This window comes from Terrapene carolina, unplaced genomic scaffold, assembly GCF_002925995.2.
Source record: "Terrapene carolina triunguis isolate 2854851 unplaced genomic scaffold, T_m_triunguis-2.0 Scaffold66, whole genome shotgun sequence".
NCBI classification, from domain to species: domain Eukaryota; kingdom Metazoa; phylum Chordata; order Testudines; family Emydidae; genus Terrapene; species Terrapene triunguis.
This window is the reverse complement of record NW_020664417.1, coordinates 74,819,498-74,845,570: the sequence shown is the minus strand read 5'-3', so window position 1 is coordinate 74,845,570 and position 26,073 is coordinate 74,819,498. Positions and strand designations below refer to the sequence as shown.

General features: G+C 39.8%; 1 protein-coding gene across 5 annotated transcripts in view; it reads right to left on the bottom strand.

The window, feature by feature from the left end:
• The window catches only part of LDB2 (LIM domain binding 2), a 284,373-nt gene that overhangs the window by 4,689 nt on the left and 253,611 nt on the right, over window positions 1–26,073 (bottom strand). For 4 of the 5 annotated variants that reach the window (XM_026648020.1, XM_026648024.1, XM_026648025.1 and 1 more), the window contains 2 exons: window positions 7,666–7,789; window positions 4,795–4,946 (listed from right to left, as the gene is read on the bottom strand). In XM_026648020.1, the coding sequence (XP_026503805.1) occupies window positions 4,795–4,946; window positions 7,666–7,789 (276 nt within the window). The remainder of the gene's footprint in view (window positions 1–4,794; window positions 4,947–7,665; window positions 7,790–26,073) is intronic. The other variant, XM_026648022.1, reaches the window with a different exon arrangement.

The following is a 26,073-nucleotide window of genomic DNA, read 5'->3' as shown; positions in this document are numbered from 1 at the left end:
AGTACTGATTTTGCCCAAGATCCCTAAGTGGCCCCCTCAAGGATTGACCTCACAACCCTGGGTTTAGCAGGCCAATGCTCAAACCACTGAGCTATCCCTCCCCACCATGAACAATACGACCATTATTCCCTGTGTTACTTCCCGTGATATTAGATTCACTTAATTTAAGCCGTCCTCAAGTTTTGATTTGCTACAATTTCTGTATTTCTAATGTGTAAATGTAGGCGTTTTCATACGCAAGCAGCTCCTGGTTTTGACAATTTGGCACTGGTTTTGACAACTTTTGGCACTCAGGAGTATCTACTGATACTGGGGTGAGGATGTAGCTCTCTTTCCTTCAGGGTGAATGGGATTGGAGATAATTATGTTGAGGGGTTTGAACTCTTGGTTTCCCACCACAGCAACCATGAACAATCCCCTGCCCCAGTGCCTTCCACCCCAATATCTGTGATTACATCCAGTGAAGAAGGATAGTCACATCAAGCTTGACAATTCTGCTAAAATGATGGGCAGCGATAGAGTTGTCATTTAAATTAGGTTTCAGGCTTATCAGACCCTTGAGATGCATAGGTAGTTTACACTTCTCAGTTTCGGCTGCCCATCAGGTTGACAATCTATTCTTGTTTGTTTAGCCATCATGGTTGAGAAAAAATTCTCAACTGACTTGCACACCTCCATTCCCTTAAAACTAAGGGAATCGTTGAGTCATCAAGAAGTCTCTGGGTGTCCTACATGGTTCTGATGGCATGATACTATTCTGTCAGGTGTCACACGGGTGACATCCTGGCACATGCAGGAAGTTCTGATCTAGAACTAAAATGGTTAATGGATGTGCTGGAGTGACTTGGCAAGCAATCCTGAAACTTAACCTTGTGAAGGGCAAGTTCTTCTAGAGGGGAATGGTATTTCTGGGGCAGCTCTTCCGACTTAGGAAAGTGACTGCAGTGTTAGGCTTTGGAATCTCAGCATTCTGCCAGCTACAGGAGTCCCTTTGTGCTAGAAGTTCATCACTGCCCACTGTACAGTTTGACATAGAAGGGATCACTATTCTGGAGGACCGCTAAGTGCAGTCAGGCTTTCCAGAAGCTGAAGGAGAGTTTGATCAGAACATCATTCAGGGTATATCTGGAATGAGATGCTCTTTTGCATTGGGCAAAGCTGCCAGTGAGAGAAAGGAGCATCTGACGAAGTGGGTATTCACCCATGAAAGCTTATGCTCCAATACATCTGTTAGTCTATAAGGTGCCACAGGACTCTTTGTTGCTTTTTACAGATCCAGACTAACATGGCTACCCCTTTGATACTTGAGAATGGACAGTGGTCTTCTATAGCCTGATCTTCAGAAAACTGGAATGAAACTACTGTATGACCCACAGGGAATTACTGGCAGAGATATTTCACCCATAATGTGGGCATCACTGCATAGCGTGCTCATAATTCCTACAAACTCTGTCAAACTTCAGGCAATGCAAAGAACCAAAAGCTTATAGGCTGGATAAGCTGGAGCAGTACAATTTTAGGGTGTAGCATTAACCAGGGCCCCAGCATGGAAATACAGTCACCTTGTCTCACTGTGTGTGCTTGTAACTGAATTGTCAATATTGTCACTGCCAGAAGAATCGGTCAGAATGGAAGCAGGTCGAGGAGACAGAATCCGTACTATTATTGTAGCAGGAGGGGGAGAAGGCTACTTAGGCAAATAGTGTTTCAAGTAGTGCACTGATAAAGTTTTTGTTGTCCCAGTGGGTTTGGATAGAATCCTAGGAGGGTTTATGCAGAAAGTGTCAGACCCAGTGCGGTTTCAATGTCTGTGTTAGCTGATGGTGCTGACTGTACTATGACCACCTGTGTTGAAGATGAAATATCATATGCCTATAGCAGAGTACTGTGGAATGTTGGAGACCTCATACTGGGTTCTGAAAAGATTCTGCTGGCTCAGGTGACAAATGTGGACATTTAGTGCTAGGGGTGTGATATCTTGTACAGCATACAGAGCACAGGCAGTACCAATGTACGGGCAACATTGGAGTGGAGAGTTACTGATACTCTGTAACAGGAATGACCTTACTGGAGACAGGCCACAGAAACATTCTTTAACCTGGAAGAAAGGATGAGTTTATTTACTACCGAGAAACTGAGATAGAAGCACAGCATTCACTAGAAATGATTGCACCCCACAGGAGAGAGGTCTTTGCTGGGTGGAGTTGTATCACTGGAGAAAAAGGGAAACCTCATATTAACCCAATATGGGTCTGGATATGAGCTCACCATTGGGGTCCTGCAGAGAAATGATGTGGAGGAAAATGGGACAGGAGCTGGTGCTGCTTAGTTGAATCACCTGGAGACAGAAGTTGGGATCATCTAATTTCTGTTAACTAATGACAGCAGGAAGAAAGGAGAAGTTCCTCACTTGTCTGGTGCCTTCAACATTTGCAGAATTGTTTAGTTCCAAGTTGTTTATTTCCCATGAGCAGAGAAATGACAAGTCTAGTCACAGAGAATGCCACGACAAACAGGGACTTCAGTTTAGTGGCAAACTTCTAGCCTGAAACTTGTGAAGTGAGGGCATTGTATTGAGGATGAACACATGCAAGGGTGAAGAAATGTAGTGTGTTTCCCTCCCTCACTGCACATAGGTGAAGGCAAGTGTAATAAATTTCACCTTTGCTATTGATCAGTTTGCTTGTGGATGAAGTTAAAAAGGGCAAACTGAAAGTGAGATTGCTGCGACCTGTAGCCAGCTTTAGAGAATACAAGCTCTTCTGAAATGAAGATCCTGGCCTGTATTGTTTTAAAGAAATATGGTCTTGCCTCATTCACTCACATGCCCTAGACACTTCACAGTATGTTTAGGTGAAAGGTATATTTAATTTAAAGAAAAAATATTTGAATAGGTTTACACCGGAATGTCCTATAACTGAAAACATATTAGGTTCTGTCTGTCCTATATAATAGCATTTTTTTCTACAAAAGACAAACAATAATTAAAATATGTTCTCTATGAAGCATTATGAAATACATTGAAGACTGAAAGGCAACCTACATGACTTGGAAAAAGCATATGGAATATATTGTACCCTTGTGTGCATCAGAATAGATGTACAACAATCATTACCATCAATGGGAGCTGCACTATAATAATTCTTTAATTAATGAGATATAAAGAAAACTCTCTCACCCTTGCATATAATTGGGTGAAGCTTACTATTAAAGGGCTTGATTGTCCAATAAGATGTGAGTGCCAACTTCCACTGCAGTCAATGAGAGTTGCATGAACAGATCTCCTGGGATGGGGAGGCCTAAAGGATGTGTATGCAGGGTGACAGATTCTGGTTCAGCTGAATTGAGCTCACTAAAGGAGGAGGGAGAAATGAAGTGGCACTAGCCGCCTTTACTATCCCTTGATCCTGGAGACAGGTGGGGAGCAATCTGGATGCTCTACCTACAACTGAAGGTTGCTTTTTCTTAGACATGGTTTCTCACCGCTGCGAAGGCATCATTCTGGCAGCCAGGAATAGCCAGACATAACAGCATGTGGCACGTGGGGATGGAAGGAATATCCAGGGTAGCCAGTTATGCCAGCTTTCTGGCTGCTTTGTGCCACCAGAATAGTAGAAGAGCAGCCAGAGTTGGGGTGAAAATCTTCTCCTTGGATGAAGGATCCACATGAAAAGTTTGATTTGACAGAGCGAAAATAGGAACTTAATATACTGAAGCCAAAAGCTGTAGTAATCTAGTAATCTTGCTCAATCAGTTGTTGAATCAGTCCATTTCATATCTTATGGTATTGCTTTTAGATAGTCCACTCCTCCTACATCCCTTGTTACGATCCACAAAGGACCCACCATTTTGTATATGTTTATCAAAAATACAATAAAAGTCACTTCATGTTATTCTCTTAGTTCCCATATTGTCAAATTAATTTCTGTAGCTTTCAAATGCATGCACTACCCTCTCTGGATATAAAAGACAATTCACACACAGTCTGGGGGCTGATTACTCATATATAGTGATTAAGACAATAAACTTAACACTGGAAGAGGAAATATTATTTTGAATGCTGCATAATTAACCCATGGAACTACTGCCACAAGATGCCACTGAGATCAAGATTTTAGTGTGGTTGAAAAAAGAATTAGCTGTTAATATGTACCACAAGATCATTAATAGTTACACATAACAGGATAAAAATTTGTAAGGGGCAGCAGTTCTCAGGCTTCAGGGCATAAGTCAACTGCTAACTGATAGGGGTTTTGAGGAAATAACGTCTACTCTCAGCTTATTCCATACTTGTTCAGTGTGGGGTTTCTTACAGCTTCCACTGAAGCATCTGACAAAGATCACTCACTTCTGGAGACAGGAGAGCAGTCTAGAGAGACCACTTGTCTGGTTTGGTCTGGCAATCCCCACGATCCTATTACGACTCAGGTTAATGTGTTCATCTGCCCTGTGATGGACTGAAGTCTGAAAGAATCTATCAGCATTGCTACTACTGATAACCAAAAGCCCAGCCCAACTTCAGCTGAAGGCAGTGGAAAGACTCCCATTGACCTGAATGGGATTTGGATCATGCCTCCCAAAATTACATCCACTGCTTGAGGATCATTTATTAAAATTGCACTGTGGCACAGATTCCTCACCATTCATCTCTATTTTCCCCGTATCCACACCATATTGTGTAAGGTCTCTTCATGCTTGTGATAATTTTGGCTCAAGAATACACCTTCGTTAAAATGTTAGGGACAGCTTAAAGTATTGTAAGTGATTTAGGCCTAAAAGGAAAATGAGACTTACAGGTACCTGACTTGACAAGCTCAGGTTTGCAGCTGCTGTTTTTTTCTTGCTATTGGTACTATTTGCATTGTTCCCAGCACTGCTGTTTGAAGTGCTGCTGGTTGAATTTTTCCTTTTTCTCCGTTTGGTTGTCGGTTGTCTTGTGGGCTCTGCTATAATAAAAATGTAAGAGGGAAAGCAAATTACAGATATTTTAAAGCCCGTAGAAGAATTAACTACAAAGAGAAGTGCTAAAAATCTGTTTCTTCTCAGTTATTTAAAAATTCATGGGTAATTATTAATTTATTAAATTATTATTAATTATTATTATTATTAGGGAGCAAATCCATGAGCTTGTGAATTCTGCATGGAACAAAAAGAAATGGAATCTTGTTTCAGTTTAAGTAGTAATTAATTTTACATCACTATCCATCCATGAATCTCAAAGTGCTTTACAAAGAAACAAGTATCATTAGAGAAAACTGAGGCACCAACAGGTGAAGTGGATTGCTGAAGGTCAGATAATAGGTCAGGCACAGAACTAACAACTGAACCCAACTCTCCTTTCTCCGAGCCCACTGCATCTAACCTTTGGACTATTTGCCTATGTCAAACATGTTTTATAGATAAGAGCAGCTTTCTAAAGTACTGTCAGTATCCAATGGCAATCAAGTGAAAGATTACATCATTTTCTGCTACTTCAGTTACAGACCTCACCTTTGGTAGACCCTCATATTAGAATATATCAACCTGTGCTAACATATGTTTCTCTACTAGTTTTTCAAATATATACCAAGTCAAGACTATTACATTCACTTGACTTAAGACCTTTGGCCACAAAAAACGAAAAGTGATAACTGTACAGCTCACTCAAATTGTGGTATGTGCATTTACTTTCTGTGACGTTGCACCCCATAAGGCTTTATGGAAATATGCTTATAAATGTATATATGACATAACTGGAATGTGTTTTATGCTACATATGCCATGTAACATATCTCTGTAAAGGTTATGATCTACTGCATCTATTCTTCCTATTTGTATGCATGTATCATTTTTGTGTTCGAAGTTATGAATATTGGCCGTGTACTTGCTTGATTTCTAAGTAGCCTTAGTAAAGCATTTGGTCAGTTTCTTGAGAAAGGAATGTGCAAGTTAAGTGCCCAATCAAGAAACACTTAGCAGACAATGGATCTTGGAAGGTTCCAATCCACATAAGAAGTCTACTTGAGGAAGTTCAGGGTAGCATGTGAACCATGGCTGCTACCTGTAAGTTCTGAGTCATGCATGGACATGTGACTTGCCCATGTGACTCCAAAACTCCATCTTGTAGCTGGGATTGTACACAGGGGGAGGGAGGGGTGTCCACCCACAAGAGAAAGTCTATTTAACCCTCTGGGAGACCCCTCCATTTTGTCTTCAGCTGGCTCAAGAGATAGCCTCTCCACCCCCAAGGATACCTGAAAGAAACTGGAACAAAGGACTGTAACTACAGGGGGTGTAAGTGATTGCTGGACCCAGACTAGAAGGAGGCTAGTCTGTAAAAGGAAGCTTACTGGAACATCTCTGAGGGTGAGGTTTCATCTGTAATCACTTTCTTACTGTATTAGGCATAGACTTGTGTGTTTTATTTTATTTTGCTTGGTAATTCACTTTGTTCTGTCTGTTACTACTTGGAACCACTTAAATGCTACTTTTTGTATTTAATAAAATCACTTTTTACTTAGCAATTAACCCAGAATATGCATTAATACTTTGGGGGGGGGCAGAGAAACAGATGTGCATATCCCTCTATCAATGTTATAGAGGGCAAACAATTTATGAATTTATCCTGTATAAGCTTTATACAGGGCAAAATGGATTTATTTTGGGATTTGGACCCCATTGGGAGCTAGGCATCTGGGTGTTAAAGACAGGAACATTGCTTTCAGTTAAGCCTGCAGTTTGTGGGACGTGGTTCAGACCTGGGTCTGTGTTTGTAGCCGCCAAGCGTGTCTGGCACAACCAGGCAGGGTTCCGGAGTCCCAAGCTGGCAGGGAAGGCAGGGGAAGAAGTAGTCTTGGCACATCAGTTGGTAGCCCCAAGGGGGTTTCTGTGATCCAAACCGTCACACTTTCAATTTTAATTATTTTTTTTTTGGTATTTAAATTTAATTTGGTATTTTTGTGTTTATGATCAATGAAGTAAAATTCAGGCCTATAAGTAAAAATTTATTAGACTAGAAGACTATTAATTATGACTTGAAGCTGTAATTCCAGAGTCACAGCAGGAAGCTGTAATATATAAACTATGAATTCTAATGGAGCCAGTGGGCATTTCATATGCTATGTATTATCTTTTACTTATGCTGAATTATATCGCACACATTGTAAAACTATTTGAATGTGTATACATCTAAAACTTATTTCATATTATGTAGCATCAGAGTCAGATTACATGCCATTAGATAATATCTAAGGCCTTGTCTACAAAGCCGGGGTAAATTGACCTAAGTTACGCTACTTCAGCTACATGAATAATGTAGTTGGAGTTGACGTAGCTTAGGTTGACTTACTGCAGTGTCTACACCATGCTGCGCCAATGGGAGATGCTCTCCCGTTGATTTACCTTAATCTTCTCATTCCAGTGGAGTACCGGAGTTGACTGGAGAGAACTCTGTGGTCAATTTAGCAGGTCTTCACTATACCTGCTAAATTGACCCCTGCTGCATTGACTGTAGCAGCGTCGATCCCTGGTAAGTGTAGAGATGGCCTAAGGTTATGTTTAGAATAGTGCTTAACTTTGTTGTGTTATTTCCTTTACTAGGGGATTGTCAGCAAAGTTTTTCAGTGTTTCTATATTCATTCAATAATAACAACAACAAGTGCAATAAAAATATAGAGAAAAACATACCTGGTGGTGCCACCATTCTCTGCCATTTTTGAAACAAGCATGTCTTCAGGCAGTCCCGAGGACTTAGATTGTAAGTTTTATGTCTTGACATCAGTTCTTGCATTGGCTCCAATATTACACACAACTGAAAGAATCAGAAAGAATGATTGAATCTAAAAACAACTTAGCATTAAAGTGCTTGCAGAGTTTGAAACTCAGTCATTACTTTCCTGGTTTTTGTTTTGACTTTTCCTAGTTAGCTAATAGAGAGTGTCCAATATAGTATAGTTCTGTCTGTGTTGAGACCAGCCTAAATTTGGCCTCCAGGACCTCTCTCCTCCTTTCCCTATGACACTGGGACTTACACATGCCATGACTACCTGCTCCTCCCCAGCACTGCACATAAGTCTATCTAGATGTCTCGAAAGGTCCACAACCTTCACACCCAGCAGGAATACACTATGCGGTTCTCCTAGTCATCACAAACCCCACTATCTATAGTTCTAGTAATCGAATCCCCCATTACTGTTATCTGTCTCTTCTTAATAACTGGAATCCCCTCCCCAGGAGGGGTATCCTGAGTGCGAGAGGATACCATGACATCATCTGGAAGGAGGGTCCCAATTATGGGATCGTCTTCCTCTGTGCCAATTTGATGTCGTTCTCCAAGAATTTCATCCTCCTCAACAGCACAGAGGCTGTCAGACTTGGGGTGGGTCCAGTCTACTGTGTCCTGGAAGGTCTTGTCTATGTATCTCTCTGTCTCCTTTAGTTCCTCCAATTCAGCCACTCTGGTTTCAAGAGCCCATAGGGCCATGAATTGCTTGCACCGAATGTACACCTATGCCCCTGCCTACAAGGCAGATAATCACACATGCTGCATTCAGTGCAATAAACTGGATAGCACCCACTTACTGCTGGCCATGCACAAATACAATTTCTTCTGTGTCATATGGGTTTATGCTGCCCGTATTGTAACTAGGGAAAACTACAGAGTCACTACTATCTATAGATCTCTTAAATGATAATTCTGTCTGTAATTTATTTAATTTCACACAGAAATTATAACTGGATAAGAAACACAGAAGAAGGTAGAGATGCCTGCAGGACTGGTCATAAGCACAAGCATTCAAAGTGGTTCCTTGTTGCCCTTATGTACTGATTGATTTAGCACCTCAGTCTAGCTTGAACAACCCCTCTGGTTCTGGAATCAGGACATTCTCAGCACATTTCTCTCTCCAGAACCTTGGACCCTGCAAAGCATGAGGTCAGTTCTGGATGCCTCAGGAATAACAGGTACTGTGCTCTGCAGTGACAAATTCATTTTAAATGCATCTAGCTTGCTGTGAATTGGACACATGTAAAAAGAACTGGATTAACAATGATTGATATTAAATCTTTCAGTCTTTCTTGGTGACCTTTGAGACCCTTTTGAAATCTAAAGTGACTCAAAGAACAAATCCCTGAAAGAGGAAGGGATCATGGTCCAATTATCCTAAGTCTGAAGAATCTGCCAGCAACAATCAGTATCTTGGTCCTTGCAAAGAGCTGGATTAAAAACGTAAGGACAAGACGCATTTAATACAGGGGCAGATGCAGACCTAAAGCACCTGCCACCCTGACTTACCAGTGAGTAGTCTAAATGGCAGTCCAGATTTAACCACACCATTTTATGAAGTGATTTTTCTCAAATAATTGTTTGACATTCCCCTGACTTTATTAGATAATCTCATTCTTTTAGTTATCTTTTTAAAAAAATGATTAACTTTCTACAAAGGTTTAGATCGTGCTTAAAGGCAACAATCCTTACTTAAGTATCATTATGCTAATTATTTATGATTAATATTATTAATAATAATACAATAATAACAAGAATACATAATTATCTTTTCTATAAGCATTTTCTAGATAGCCCAATACAAATTTTATTGATGGGGAAAGATACACACATTAAATATTCTACTGCAGTGATGTCTGAGTCTGTAAGTAATATAGCAGTAGGGATCTATTACTGACCACCTGATCAGGATGGGGATAGTGACTGTGAAATGCTCAGGGAGATTAGAGAGGCTATTAAAATAAAAAACTCAATAATAATGGGGGATTTCAACTCTCCCCGTATTGACTGGGTACATATCACCTCAGGACGGGATGCAGAGATAAAATTTCTTGACATCTTAAATGACTGCTTCTTGGAGCAGCTAGTCCTGGAACCCACAAGAAGAGAGGCAATTCTTGATTTAGTCCGAAGTGGAGCACAGGATCAGGTCCAAGTAGTGAATATAGCTGGACTGCTTGGTAATAGTGACCATAATAAAATTAAATTTACCATCTCTGTGGTGGGGAAAACACCACAGTGGCCCAACACTGTAGCATTTAATTTCAGGAAGGGGAAGTACACAAAAATGAGGAAGTTAGTTAAACAGAAATTAAAAGGTACAGCACCAAAAGTAAAATCCCTGCAAATTGCATGGAAACTTTTTAAAGACACCATAATAGAGGCTCAACTTAAATGTATCCCCCAAATTAAAAAACATAGTAAGAGAACCAAAAAAGAGCCACCGTGGCTAAACAACAAAATAGAAGAAACAGTGGGAGGCAAAAAGGCATTCTTTAAAAAGTGGAAGTTAAATCCTAGTGAGGAAAATAGAAAGGGGCATAAACTCTGGCAAATGAAGTGTAAAAATACAATTAGGAAGGCCAAAAAAGAAGTTGAAAAACAGCTAGCCAAAGACTCAAAAAGTAAGAGCAAATTTTTTTTTAAGCACATCAGAAGAAGGAAGCCTGCTAAACAACCAGTGGGGCTTCTGGGCGATCGAGATGCTAAAGGAGCACTCAAGGACGATAAGGCCATTGTGGAGAAACTAAATGAATTCTTTGCATCAGCCATTGCGGAGAAACTAAATGAATTCTTTGCATCCTTCATGGTAGAGGATGTGAAGGAGATTCACAAGTCTGAGCCATTCTTTTTAGGTGACAAATCTCCGGAACTGTCCCAGATTGAGAGGAGGTTTTGGAACAAACTGATAAACTAAACAGTAATAAGTCACCAGGACCAGATGGTATTCACCCATGAGTTCTGAAGGAACTCAAATGTGAAATTTCAAGACTATTAACTGTAGTCTGTAACCTATCATTTAAATCAGCTTCTGTACCAAATGACTGGAGGATAGTTAATATGACACCAATTTTTAAAAAGGGCTTTAGAGGTGACCCCGGCAATTACAGGCCGGTAAGCCTGACTTCAGTACCGGGCAAACTGGTTCAAACCATAGTAAAGAACAAAATTGTCAAACACATAGATGAACATAATTTGTTGGGGAATAGTCAACATAGTTTTTGCAAAAGGAAATCATGCCTCACCAATCTACTAGAATTCTTTGAGGGGGTCAACAAGTGTGTGGACAAAGGGAATCCTGTGGATATAGTGTATTTAGATTTTCAGAAAGCCTTTAACAACCTCCATCACCAAAGGCTCTTAAGCAAACTAAGCACTCATGGGATAAAAGGGAAGGTCCTCTCATGGATTGGTAACTAGTTAAAAGATAGGAAACAAAGGGTAGGAATAAATGGTCAGTTTTCAGAATGGAGAGAGGTAAATAGTGGTGTCCCGAGAGGGTCTGTACTGCATCCAGTCCTATTCAACATATTAATAAATGATCTGGAAAATGCGGTAAACGGTGAGGTGGCAAAATCTGCAGATGATACAAAACTACTCAAGATATTAAGTCCAAGGCAGACTGAAGAGCTACAAAAGGATCTCTCGAAACTGGGTGACTGGCCAATGTTGATAAATGCAAAGTAATGCACATTGGAAAACATAATCCCAACTATACATATAAAATGATGGGGTCCAAATTAGTTGTTACCATTCAAGAAAGAGATCTTGGAGTCATTGTGGATAGTTCTCTGAAAACATGCACTCAGTGTGCAGTGGCAGTCAAAAAAGTGAACAGAATGTTGGGAATCATTAAGAAAGGGATAGATAATAAGACAGAAAATATCATATTGCCTCTCTATAAATCCATGGTATGCCCACATCTTGAAAACTGTGTGCAGATGTGGTCACCCCATATCAAAAAAGCTATATTGGAATTGGAAACGGTTCAGAAAAGGGCAACAAAAATTATTAGGAGTATGGAACAGCTTCCGTATGAGGAGAGATTAATAAGACTGGGCCTTTTCAGATTGGAAAAGAGACGACTAAGGGGGGATATGATAGAGGTCTATAAAATCATGACTGGTGTGGAGAAAGTAAATAAGGAAGAGTTATTTACTCCTTCTCATGATACAAGAACTAGGGGTCACCAAATGAAATTAATAGGCAGTAGGTTTAAAACAAACAAAAGGAAGAATTTTTTCACACAACGCACAATGAACCTGTGGAACTCTTTGCCAGAGGATGTTGTGAAGGCCAAGACTTTAAAGGGTTCAAAAAAGAACTACATAAATTCATGGAGGATAGGTCCATCAATGGCTATTAGCCAGGATGGGCAGGGATGGTGTCCCTAGCCTCTGTTTGCCAGAAGCTGGGAATGGGAGACAGGGGATGGATCACTTGATGATTACCTGTTCTGTTCATTCCCTCTGGGGCACCTGGCATTGGCCACTGTGGGAAGACAGGATACTGGACTAGATGGACCTTTGGTCTGATCCAGTGTGGCCATTCTTATGTCTTAAGTATTATTATTATTTTTTTTTATGCAGCCACTTTGCACTTAGCACTGCACAAGACACAAAAGAGAGTTCCTAACCTGATAAGCTTACAATTTTCATAACATGAAATCTTTGAAAATTATATTTCTTTTTCATTATATACAATGAGTGTTTGGGCGAATGCATACCATCATACAAACAGGGAAATAATATATAATCTCCCTGCATTACTAAAACACCCCCAAAAGTACCATACATTTCACTTACTATTCTAGTATTATTATAATTAGTCTCCACCTAGGTTTTTATAGTGCACCTCTGACCATGGGATTTGACTATTTCTACTACTACAGTACTACTAGGAGTACCAATAGAATCTATGTGCCGTAAGTGAGCATGGCCCTTTAAAGCCACGGAAAAACCCACTGTGCTGATAAGCTTACATTCTAGGGTGTTAATCATGCAACTGTATCCTCATGGTTTGACCCTCACACCTGTGTGGAGTCCTAATGACTTCAACGGCACTACAAGTGGGCCCTATGGTCCGATCCAATGATCAGATTAGAATGTAAGATCAAATATGAGAACATGTGCAGCAATATGCCTTTGGAGCTCAGGGGAAGGGAAGGTATATTGCCTAGCACAACGGGGTCCTGGTCCATGACTATTGCTACTAGACACTATGGTGAAAGAAAAGAAAGAAAGAAAGGCAAGGATAAGAACGAGAAGATCACATTGGGTTAAACATGCACATATCTTGAAGGCTCTGCTTTTTTTTTTCTTACATTTTTCTTACACAGAAGGCTATTGTTTATGGGCTTCAGAGAAAGAACACTGTTTTAAGGAGGGAGTTGGAGACATAGCAGACAGGGTCAAGAAGGTTTCCAAGTGTTTGGGGCAGTATGGAAGCTCCTGTAGTCCTTCAATCATCGATAGATAGATAATAGATAATACAAGGCCAAAATCTGCTTTCACAGACAATGGTCCAAATCCAGCCCTGGAGGTTCACTGTCGTAACACCAAGGATGGATTTGGCCCCTCGATTTTTGTTCTAACACTGATTTTCTATACTCACTTGAGAACATCAGTGCATAGTGATAGCACCACAGTTTAGAGGAAAGTTCTCTTTCACACTACCGTATAAGAAGTTTATGTCTCTTGTTTCTAACTTTGATTCCCAAACATTCTCTTCAGCCACTCTTCTTTTCTCCACCAGAGTTGCTACAGCTCATATAATCTAGGCTTATTTTTCCATGAATAAGATTGTTTCTTTTAAAAGCTATTGTAGCTCTGCCAGTTATGAGCTGCAGATGGCAGAACTAACTCAGCTAAGAAACTTTTCCCACTACTTAAATGCTATGGAGCACAAAAAAACTGCATTCATTTCTGTCAATCAATGCTTTTTGCATTTTAAAGAGAATGCAGTGGGACTTGGAATCATGCAGTACTTATGTGTGGTAAGAAGGATCACAATCAGCAAGCCAATATCTTTACAGCAAGAAACCCATTTAGTCAGTATGTGTCATACCAACAACTCCAAAATTTCCACCCAAAGCAGTAGGTTTAGAGGGAGACTGCCTCTGTCTATGGCTCATTGCTTTCACCCCTCAAAAGGAAAGGCTACATTCATCACCATGGACTTTTTAAATATTTCATTGGAGATGACACCTAGACAATGATGTGGAATATGATGACGTAATATTATTTTGTCTGAAACAAGAGTGAGAAATTCACCAGCAGCTAGAGAGACTTCCTTGAAGTTTTATTATAATTCAGCTTTTACTCTCCAATATCTGGCATCTTTCTCCAACTGAGAGCCTGTATCAGCCACTTGGAAAATGGAGGAAACTGTGGAACAGTTGCAGCTCAGATTTACAACTCTTCATAAAAATGAGAGCCCCCTTTCTCCCCCCCCCCGCACATTTCAAGCTGAGTATTGTTCACCAGTTTAGATTCAGTGAAATTATACCTGGAATAGGCTGTTCAATCTTGATATGGTTCAATGCTTTGTTTTACAGCTCTTTCGTTCTCCTCAAAGGTTCTGACTTAATAACAAACAAAGCTGAACACACAAATTTTTGCTTTAATTTTTAGGTTGAACTGTCACATTCCAGCGTGTACTTTGCAATGGCACTGTGTGTATATTCTATACAGAATGCTTTAATTTCAATTAATACAGTGAATGAAATCCTGGCCCCATTAAATTCCATGGCAAAACTCCCACTGACTTCAGTGGAGCAAGATTTCACCAAAGAAATTGAAATTTGAACGTCAGGTCTGGTATATCCAATCACTGTGTTTTTCAGAGGCCCACAGGTATTTTTACATATCGTTATGGATACCCTCGTGAACAGCTGATAGACACAATATGGATACTATTATGTCACACTGGGAAGAACTAGCCTTGAAAGCTTGACCTCTGTTGTGCCCTCAAAGCACTGTAAAATAGCACATGGCAGTAACGTATTGAAACAGTATCACCTCTCAGCAGCTCTGAATATGGTGTACCCTTAGGTGAGGTAGATAAAAGGAAGGAAGGGTTTGGGGTCACTTTAAACCTCTCTGCTGATGACTTTTTCAAAATTAATCTAATTATTCTTCTGTAGAACAGAATGGAAACGTCCCAGGAGCATGCAACATATTGCTGCGTCTTTCATTAGCCAGGCTGCAAAATGCATGACTCAAAATAGTTTGTGCTTTGTGAGTATTCACATGTAAATATAGATTTTCACCTTAAAAACTGCCTTTAATGGGTTCCATTAAAAAGATTTAAGCATGCATGAAAAAAGTATTTAGATTTTTCAGGACCCCAAATAAATGGGCTTTTTTAGTACTAATTTTACCAGTGGTTTTACTGTTTGGTTGGTTTTTTTACTTTGCTCTAAGCACTTGCCTGGTTTTGTCACCTCTACTATGACTCTCTTGCATCACTGTGTTTTTAGTGGGTCAGCTACATGCATTCTTCCTACATATTGAACACTACACCAAAATTAGTATTTTGGTAGATTTCTGCTGCCACAAAACAGAATTAAGCTCAACTCCTTGGTACCTAACTGCATCTTCTTCAGCACACACAATACATTCTCTGTACCATGGTATATTTGTTCAGATTTTGGAAACTAACTAGACCTTTTCAAGATATAGTCAAGGCCCTGCATGCCCCACAGCAAGCTGAACCTAAATTCTAGATTTCTGGACTCTCTGGCACTTTGATGTGGCAGACAGGAAATTCTGCAGCAGTTTTATTTCAATTAAAAAGTAGTGAATACAATCTGAAAATTAATAATTCAATCAGTACAGTATTTATTCTTTGCATTGTAGTAGTGCGTAGGAGACCCAGTCATGGACACAGATCCCATTGTGCTAGGGGCTGTACAAACACTGAACTAAAAAATGGTCACTGCCTAAAATCTAAGTAGTTCAGTAACCTCTGGTAGTCCCTGAGTCATTTATTTTTATATTCATTTCCATTTATTTGTTACTGTCCCTATATTTTCTGTTTTTTTCCATGCAAAGACTGACAGTGTTGCTGTGCATAACTGCTCTGTAGCCTTTGTCAAAGGTTAAGGTGGCACTTTTGGCACCTGGTTAGGAAGCAGTTTGAACTTCTGGTACCTGGAGGTGGGCATGGGAGGCAGTTTAGGAATGTGGGATAAGCACAGCAGCTGGAGGTTTCCACTAAAAAGACTGAGCTGTTGGTTTAGGTTTTCTGAAGACTCTGCAAGATGTATCTCTGCATCAGGTTATATTTGGCTCACATTTTCAAGTACTTCACGACCATATGAAAAATGGAAGCTGAGATTCCAGAGCACAATTCTGCAGCAAGAGGCAGATTCTGTGAGAATTTTCAGAGCTGTGGAATAGATTGCCATATACCCTGGATCCCTGGCCCTGGATATCGTTAATGACCCCCCCCATTCCACACTGGATATGGCTTTGATTCATGTGATGACCTGTCACAGTGAGTCAAGAAGCATCTATACTCGTGATTATCTAATAGGCTAAGAACTGGAGTTTTCAACTGAACACTTACAATATTAATGATTATTATAATCTAGAGGTTATTATTTATTACTTGTATAGCATTACAGGTATGAATGGTGACTTACAAACCACTGAGCCCCAGCTCTGAAGAGATTACTATTTCAGTGAAGACAAGAAGGAGATGTCAGAGACAGGAGAGATTTGGGGATGGGGGGGATGAAGAGATGGGTGAAGACAATAATTTGATGAGGTCACCTGCATGCCTCTTGAGTGTTGCACAGATTTTGTTTAGATGCTCCTGGAGTGTTGCCTCTGGCAGCTTTGAAGGAATATGGCTGTTTTGCCCATGCAGCTTGCCTGCTGCACATTAAACAAGTTGTTATTCTTTTCTTTCATTGTTTGGCTATTTGAGAAACTCGATATAAATTACAGCAGAAAGCTCCTGAAATTTAGGGTCACCTTACCTTGAGTTGCCAACCCTGTAGTATTCCACTGGCCAATTTGGGACTACTGAATCTCCATCCTGGATTTACCAGTAAATACTGAGTGCTCGGTTATGTTTATTCATCCTATGCTCTGCCCTGAATGTCAGTCTAGGGCTCTCCAGTTTCTGCCTAACACCCAGAGGTAAGGAATGATTTCTCAGTAATGTAGTATTCAGTTGCTAAATTGTTCCCAAGTTACAGAGCTCATCATGTTTTTACACCGCTCTGTATCAGCAGCCATTTCAACTCCCAGTAACAGTGAGAATGGAAAAGAAGATGCATCATTTCAGGGGGGGGGGGGGCAAAGCTTTTACAAATTAAATATTTTCTATACATATATTATGGACATCTAGAAAATAAAATTAACTCCTAACATATCACTGACCAAGGCTGCTACTAATCCTTTTTAGTGTTTTGTATTGCAGTATTTCTAAATATCTGCCAGCTATTGGCATCCAGTACTGCCCTTCCCTCCACTGTGCTCAAGACCAATGCAGGGGTATGTGACTACATTGCCAGACCACCTTCTTCTTAATCCTGCCCTATCTGAGTAGTGGCAGGAGTAATGACAACAGCAGCATGAGCCTAGGTGGGCAAGGATTTTACTGTCCTTGAAGACACAAGAATGTCCTCCCTCAAAAGTTAGGGCTCATGTTTATGGCAATTAGCTTGCTCATACTCACAAAAGGGCTTGGCATTTCAGTACTCCTGTGGTCAAGAGGGCACTGCTTGGATGGTTATATAACTGCTGTTGTAATGCTCTGTGAACATTCAAGCACACCAGCTCCCATTTAAAGGCTTCCTCAGGAGTCATACTGCATTTGTTGCTCCTCTTTGTATGCCTCTAACCTCATTGCACTGAGTTTAGCATTCTTTTTGCTGGACATGTGCAACCCTATTTGAATCTTTGGTTCACACAGGCAGGGGTGTGTGAACCTTTTTAATATATGCCGCGCTAGCCAGCTATGCCCTCCTTTCTCCATTTCAGGTGAAGCATTCATGCTGGAGCTGTTTCTGGAGATGGGGTTGACATCTGCCTAATCTATCTGTTTTGCAGTATGCTCTTCATGATGTTATGACATGGGTAGGGAGGGATCCTGCTTTGCAAGAGCCTTTCTCTTGAGGTTTTATAAAAAGCTTTAGACCTACCAATTTTTCACTGCTAAGCCCATTTGAGACTTGTTTTCCCTTAGGCTTTTTGAAAATGTAGCTTTTTTTCCTTTCCTTGTTATTATGCTTAATCACTCTATTTTAATGCATAGTTTATATGTGTATAAAGGCGGTTTTATTGCTTATGTTTAGTGCTTCTCCCTTTGAAGTTTTTATATTGTTTTTCTAATAGATTTATATTATTTTTAGACTTCTGTACAGTGGACAAATGATTCTTAAAGCCCTTCCTCGGGTGGCACCATCTTATTTGTCTGAGCTTTTCAAATAGTTTACTCCTGCCAGGCTCATGCCTCATTTTACTCCCTATACCAAAACTCAACGCTGTAGGTGACCTGGGCCTTTTCTTTATTCCCAGATGATTAGCACCCTGCAAATCTGCACAGATCCACTTTATATCTGCAGATATTCAGATCCGCAGACCATTTTTGTGGATCGTGGATGGATGCGGATCCAAATTTTATATCTAAAGCCCTGCAAATCTGTGGATATTCGCTTTATCTCTGCGGATCATTTTTGTGGATCGCGGATTGAATGCAGGGCTCTACAGATGACAAACCAGGTGAGCTGAGGGTGCTTGGTTCCCAGGGAATAAGATACAATTTTGGATTCCGAACTGCAAAGGCAAACTGCATCTGATAGTCATAGTTTAACAAACAAAGGCAAAAGGCCTTCTTTCAGCCAAAGTCTTATCTCATCTTTGGCTGGGTCTGATTCTCAGATCTGTGAAGACCCAGAGTGTGATTAATTCAACATCTAACTCTTCTTATGGTCCCTCCAGATGAACTCTATCCTCATCCCTCCCATGCTGGGTTTCCTGGCATTCTCTACAACCAACACTTTGAGCCTTCTCCTTTAGCAGAGAGGATAATCACAAAGTAGGGTTAATATAGCCATTTTAAGCCCTATCATAAGGCATAGCCTCCTGCAGACCATCAGGTGATCACACAGCACGTGTCTCATCTCAGACACACTTGCACTTAGGCAATGGCCAATACACAATGATCAGTACCTTGCACATCTGAGATCAGCTCTTAATGATTTTAAGAGCGAGCATAAAAATTATCTTTGTAATTTAATTTAGCATTAGTTTTAGACTATATTGAGGTGCAACACATTGACTGGATGATAAGATCCCCTGCAAATTATATTATGCTGAGTATCAATTTGAAAGAACTGGTCATAAATCAAGTCACTGGAAAAAATTCAACCTTAACGTAAGGTACAACTCCATTGGACTTTGATGGAGATGCATCATTATGCCATGGATAAGGTTGGCCCACAATATTTAGGAGAGGACCTCTGCACCTTGACCCTAATATTTTTGATCCAAACCTCCTCCTATGATCTGATCTCTCTCAATTCAATTATGCGATATGAATCAATGCAACTACCCCATATCTGTTGATCTTATTATGACCTGATGAAAACTGTGTGACATTTGAAAGCTTCCTTAATTCAATTTTTTCTAAATTGTCCAAAACCACTATTGCTTACAGCTTTATTATTGTATCCAGTACTAATACAATGCCCAATTTTATTTCTTGCATCGTACTGAATTAAAGTTAAAACACTCAATGATGTGCACTTCAAAAGATGTTCTATTATTCTTCGCAAAGTGCAGATTTTTACTAATCAGAATTTCTTAGTAAACTGCTGGCAAACCCAATCCAAACAGTATCTTTAGGAAACAGCATGAGAAAGGTCTATTTCCCTGCTTGCCATCTCCCATCACTATCATGTGTGATGTTCTGCATGACATTTCCTTCCTCTCAATTTCTCCAAAAGGCAAACAAGCTACTATACGGCAGTTCTGAGTCAAATCCTACCACCTGATATTTCTGATATGCAAACTCTTAGCTTTTTCTATTTGTGCAACAATGAGACCTTATCAGTTTTTCTGCTTTTCATTTGGACTATAAAATGCATCCACTATCTTTCTTCACCTGCGTCCTTGGCAGCTCCCTTAGGTTCAGATGGATTCTAGGATGTTGTTTGTCTTGTTCAAACTATTGCTGATCCCAAACAAATCACAGGGTGTATAGATTGCATTTGAGTGCTGACAATTTTAAGTATGCAGGTATATTAAAACTTGTAAATAAGTTTAGGAATGTTTTCTTGGTGAAATGTTCTTCAGACAGCAAATGGAACTTTAGAAATACTTAAGACAGAAGAATGACTAGATCACACCTGACAAGAACATGGGTCTATAATTTAGCAGCACCCTAAAGATTTTAATATAGTATATAATTTACTGTTCAATTTTAGATGGCAGTTCAAAACATACAGCACATATGTAATCACTTTCTTTATACTGGAAATCAAAACATCATACTATGCTTTTTGTTTTAAAAGCACATTTTCCTACATTTTCTTATATCCAGGTTTCCTGTACCAGAAGTCATAACCCCCCTTTACTTATATACACGCACACATGCATGCCCGCACAATCATCCACACAAACTGAGTCAATATCAAAAATGAAGCACATCCATCTGCAGAAGGTTACATGTACATAGCAACTATAATCTTATTTACAACCATGTAAAAAGGAAGCTTTTTCCAGGGTGTAACCAGCTAACTGTTTCTCTGTCATGAATCTCTTCCCGTGTCCACATAAAATCATCTTGTTTCTATACTGCAGCTCAGGCACATATGCAGTATTTTTCACATAACCAGTTCTATTTTTAGACTGAATTGTAGGAAGTCTGCAGCACTAATAAATGGAAGAGAAATACAGAACTACACCACATGGTAATGTGCCAATGCAAAAGCTACTTTGGCCTATAGCCAATGAACTGTGGTTAGATGTTAGAGAAATGAAAGTAGAAACACCACTTATAATGGAATGATTAATAAGCTGACAAACTTTCATGCATTTATTTCATACTTTTTGCATGCCAGCTGTATTAATACCAACATTTTCAATTTTGTTAGTCATATTTCTCAGCCTGATTCTGTTATGTGTATGTTACTGAGGCCCTCTTAATTCTACTTGCAAACAGAATGGAACAATATGAATAGCAGATGATATTTTACCGTGCAAAGTCTGAAAAGCAGGAAAACGAGAGCTTTGAAAAAATGTACTACCCTGTTTCCCCGAAAATAAGACATCCCCCGAAAATAAGACCTACTTCCAGTTTTGCCTCTCGCTGTAATATAAGACATCCCCCGAAAATAAGACCTCCCCGATAATAAGGCCACCCCGGAATATAACGCCCCGAAGCTCCAGGAAAAATAAGACCTCCCCTGAAAATAAGACCTAGCGCATCTTTGGGAGCAAAAATTAATATAAGACACTGTCTTATTTTCGGGGAAACACGGTAGTAAAACAACATGTCTGGCCACTAAATCCAGGGTTTGTGATTCTCTCGTCTATTGACTCTGCAATTCACTTGTTTATGAAAATTATGAAAGCAAAAATCCTCCAGAGCCTTTATACATAGGGGAAGAGTTCAGAGTTCTTTCAGGGACACAGATTCTTCCCTAATCTCCCCACTTCTCACCCAACCTATAGTACTTGTCCCAGCCACTGTTACCCTGTGGACAGATGGATGTTTATATAAAAGACCTTGTGCCTCAATAAAATTCCATTTTGGAGTTACATAAAAACAGCAATTACTGGAAAATGGAGCTTTTTAATTAAATGCATTTGAAGGAAGTAGGGATTAATGACTTTAAAGTAGGAGAGTATTTAATGCTTACAGTCATAGATCATCCCCTACTGAAGCTGTATTATTGCTGTCTGCCAACGATGCTTTTAAGTATTGATATTGCCTGCATTAATAATGCTCTAAACTATGTTCATAACAATATAATTAGTAACACAATATTATATACTGTACCCAAAACTTTGCATTACCAATTATAGCACAGTAAATATAGTTTACAGCAACATGCTCTAATTTGAGCTCTCAAATTAAAGGAATATAAACGTTGAGTAAGAGCTTTCCATAGATCCTGGGGTTTGTGTATCTGACACATTTCAAATCTCCTTGATAAATGCTGAAATAACAGGGCTTTGGTTTGTAACATTTGCACATCTATCTATCTAATTTGCAGGTACATCTGGTAAGTAGATATGTAACTGTTATTGTCTGCACCCACAGTTAACTGCAGTCACCAAATACTGGACAAAATTATTTGCAGACCCAAAATTGTGACTGCAAAAATCAGTGTCCAGGTTGCATATCTTGTGAAATTCAGGCCCTGTGTCTGTACCCTACAATGGATGAAGAGCTATATGGCGAATGTGGAAAGCCATCCACAAAAGTCAGAAGGGAAACAACCATTAAGTTTGTGTTTCCATTAAGAATTCCAGTCAGGTACACCAAATCAATATTTTACCCCTGCCTGTACTCAAGCTGTTATGTGAAGATCTATACAAAATCAGATATGGGATTTAGGGTGTGTGTGGGGGGTCTAGCATCAAATATCAGTACAACGTGCTAGCATATGTGAGTCTAGACTCCCAGAATGGCAGGATGAGAGAGTGCTATGGGGCCATTACACTGTGCTTGGGAGTTGGGCTATGCCACACAGTTACTTGGTGCCTTTCTAACCATCTGTCAGAGAGCTGTGGATAGACTCTGTTGGGACTTGCATCCAGCTTGTCTTGCAAGGAGGAAGACTGCCAAAATATGGGGCCTTTGAGAGAGAGAGAGAGAGAGAGAGAGAGAGAGAGAGAGAGAGAAAGGTCTCCCTTCCTCCCTCATGTAAAAATAGCAGAAATACCAGATCAGGCTCAGAATCACTGGATATCTATGAATAATCAGGTAGTACAATCTGCTTGGTACCTTAATAGGTTAAACGTTGGTGTGTTTTGTAGCCACAAAATATCTGATATTGCATCAAACATTGGCCTCATCAGCATTCAGTACTAATGCCATAGAATGACTGAATGCGGTCCACTGCTTTCCCCTTTCCTAGAAGCATTAAGGAGTTGAGATTAAATGAAAATGAGTCATAAGAAAAACATCTTCTCTCCTGTGTTACCACTTCTCTTCCTTCCCTTCTCCTATCAATCTACTGGAAGGTTCTATAGCTAGATTAGCAGCACCATACATACTACTTAGCATACCTGGCACATAGTATTTTTTTGTTTTGTAGTTGTGGGTTAGTTGTTGCTAGTTATTGTTGATGGAATGGGGAGGGGAAAGACAATAATCCACAGTTGTCTTATGGAAAGAAAATATTTCACTCTTTAAATTACTTAATTCACGTGACTATCAAGAAGAATAATTTGAGCTGCAAGTTGAAGGGCAGATGTGTTATCTGAGATGCTTTTCAAATTCATCCATTAATGTTAGGATCTCAACAGTGGCAATACTGAGAAAGGTCTTTCTGTATCAATGTCACCATCTGCATTGAAGCAGCACTCTTCATACTGCTAAATGTGGGCATGTCAGAGAGAAAGTTTTACCAGAATCATTTTTCAGTTGAGGACAGCTGCAGATCTGATGACAGGGAGTGCCACTTTTACTGCAATGAAAACAGCCTGAGTTTTCACTAGGGGGTGGAAAGAAAAGATCTACATTTTCCTTATGCCACACAGCTAAGTTACTACAGTAGACTGACAGTATGTCATGATGTACTCTGTTTAACAGAACAAATTTTTAGCAATTTGGATCTTCTGTGGGAAGGAGGGTAGTGTGAATTCTGCCTTTGGCATGTGGATCAAACATTATCGCCAGTGCCAACATATTCTTCCTCTTCAGACAATCCATTGATTCCAGAAATTGAGGGCAACTTTTAAGCTGTTTTCTGTTGTGATCACAGCTACGTATCCTTTATTTTCAAATGTGCATTTAATTTGTTCCAGAAGCTTAGAAAATATCACAAAGCATAGCACAATTGTCAAACTCTCATTGTCACCACTGGGGTCAGAAGTAGTCAGCTAGTCACAGGGTTACAGTGATAGGAAGCAAGGACAGCATTTTCCTTTTCTTCTTGTACCTGACTTCCTGATAGATCACATGTTCACACCACCTCATCTAGAAAATATCTCCAATGGTTCCACTCTCTTCCTGTCTTGAAGACTCTATCCCAATCTACCTGCATGCGCTCATGTTTCCCTGCACCCTGCCTCCTCTTTCCACAGTATTGGTTTTGGGGTCTTCCCAGTTCTCTACTCTATCATTTCCTCTCTCTACACCATCTCCAGTGCGCCAGCTACATGGAACAGTCTGCCTGCCCCCTTACACCTCACTGAGTCCCCAATCAAGGGCTAAAGTAAGAAGGAGCGGTGTGGCAAGGAATGGCAGCTCACCAGATGCTGCTAAAAGTGGAAGGGAGCTCTCCTTCCTCTCACTGGCTTGGGGTAGCAGTGCTTGCTCTCAGCTCTCCCTGCTCTGGGGCAGTTGTGCTGAGAGTCCCACCTCCTTTTTCAATCTATGTTAACCACTGCCCATCCCTATTTATAATATAACTCTAGTCCTCCAGTTCTTCTTCACTACCTACTGCCAACAAGGATGCTTACCATTTCCAACCCACTGCAGACCTCTTCTTGCCTACGTCTCCACCTACCCTCACACTTTCTTATTGTATTACTATTGCTTTGCTATTACTATTATGGGTGTGCATTGAGGGATACTTGTATAAATGGCCTCAACTACAAAATCATCCTTCCTCCCATGAGCTAAAGCCCTGGACTGGACTAAACTTGGGAAATTTGGGTTCAATTCCCAGCTTTGCCAAAAACTTGCTATGTGACCTGGGGCAAGTCACTTTAGCCTCGATGTGCCTCAGTTCCCCATCTGTAAAATTGGGACAATAATATGTCCATACCTCAAATGGATACTGTGCGGTTAGATTATACTTTATCCAAACACAAGTCATTGGGCCTTAATACAAGGGTAACTGGGTGAATTTCAATAGCCTATGATATATACAGGAGATTAGACTAGATCAGTGATACTCAGACTGAGGCTCGTGAGCAGCAAGTGGCTCTTTAATGTGTCTCCTGTGGCTCTTTGCAGCACTTGATATTCAAACACCGTGTGATTTAATTATCAGCCAATCTAAATTATTAACCAATCCAGACGCTTTTACTATGTTATTAACCAATTGCAGTTGATAAAAGAATACTTAGCCAGTCATTTTGCTGTGAGAATTTTATATATATATTATATATGAAACAATTAATTCACACTATTGTGGCTTCTGAAACACTGAGGTCTGAGTATCACTGGACTAGATGATCTAATAGTCCCTTCTGGACTTTAAGTCTATGAATCTATGAATTTATGAATCCATGAATCTTTCATCAATTATTGTGAGGGGCTCAGATATTACACATATGGGGGCCATTTAAGTAGCTAAACAGTTATAAAATTACATTGTGTTGCACTTGTTGTTTTAGTAGCCTCTCCAATATATACAACATTGTGTTCCAAAACGTTATCATATTCAACTGCAGTGGATATTTTTTAAGCAAGCTCTTTTCTTGCTGCAGCTGAGTCAGAATTTTTCAAGGCTTCATGGCTGGGGCACAATGTTTGCAGTTCTTGCATGTCATCTCACAAAGGAAGTCATTTATCAGCAAGTTAAACCAGTGTGCAAGACCCTTTTTGCTTGTATAGCCACCATCCTTTGTAGCATAGATTTAGTTTAATTATGATAAATTTAAATGCAACAATTCAATTACATTTCATATAACAAAAACAATGAATAAATTATATTTTCCAATATTCAGACTATCTGAATAATAGAGCTTCCCAATCACTGGATATAATTATACAGTCCAAATTAAGACCCTTATTTGATGCAATAATCTAGAAGGCCAGAATAAAGGACCCAAATTTAGGTCATTCAATATGACAAACAGAATGCACTCCTATTGGACCACTGGGTTAAACTTTCTGAAATACTCTAACCCATTGTGTCCAATTTATACACACTCCCACCATGAAGTGCATTGAAGATTGAAAAAATTGGGTTTGTTTAGTCTGGAAAAGAGAAGACTGAGAGGGGACATGATAACAGTTTTCAAGTACATAAAAGGTTGTTACAAGGAGGAGGGAGAAAAATTGTTTTTCTTAACCTCTGAGGCTAGGATAAGAAGCAATAGGCTTAAATTGCAGCAAGGGAGGTTTAGGTTGGACATTAGGAAAAACTTCCTAACTGTCAAGGTGGTTAA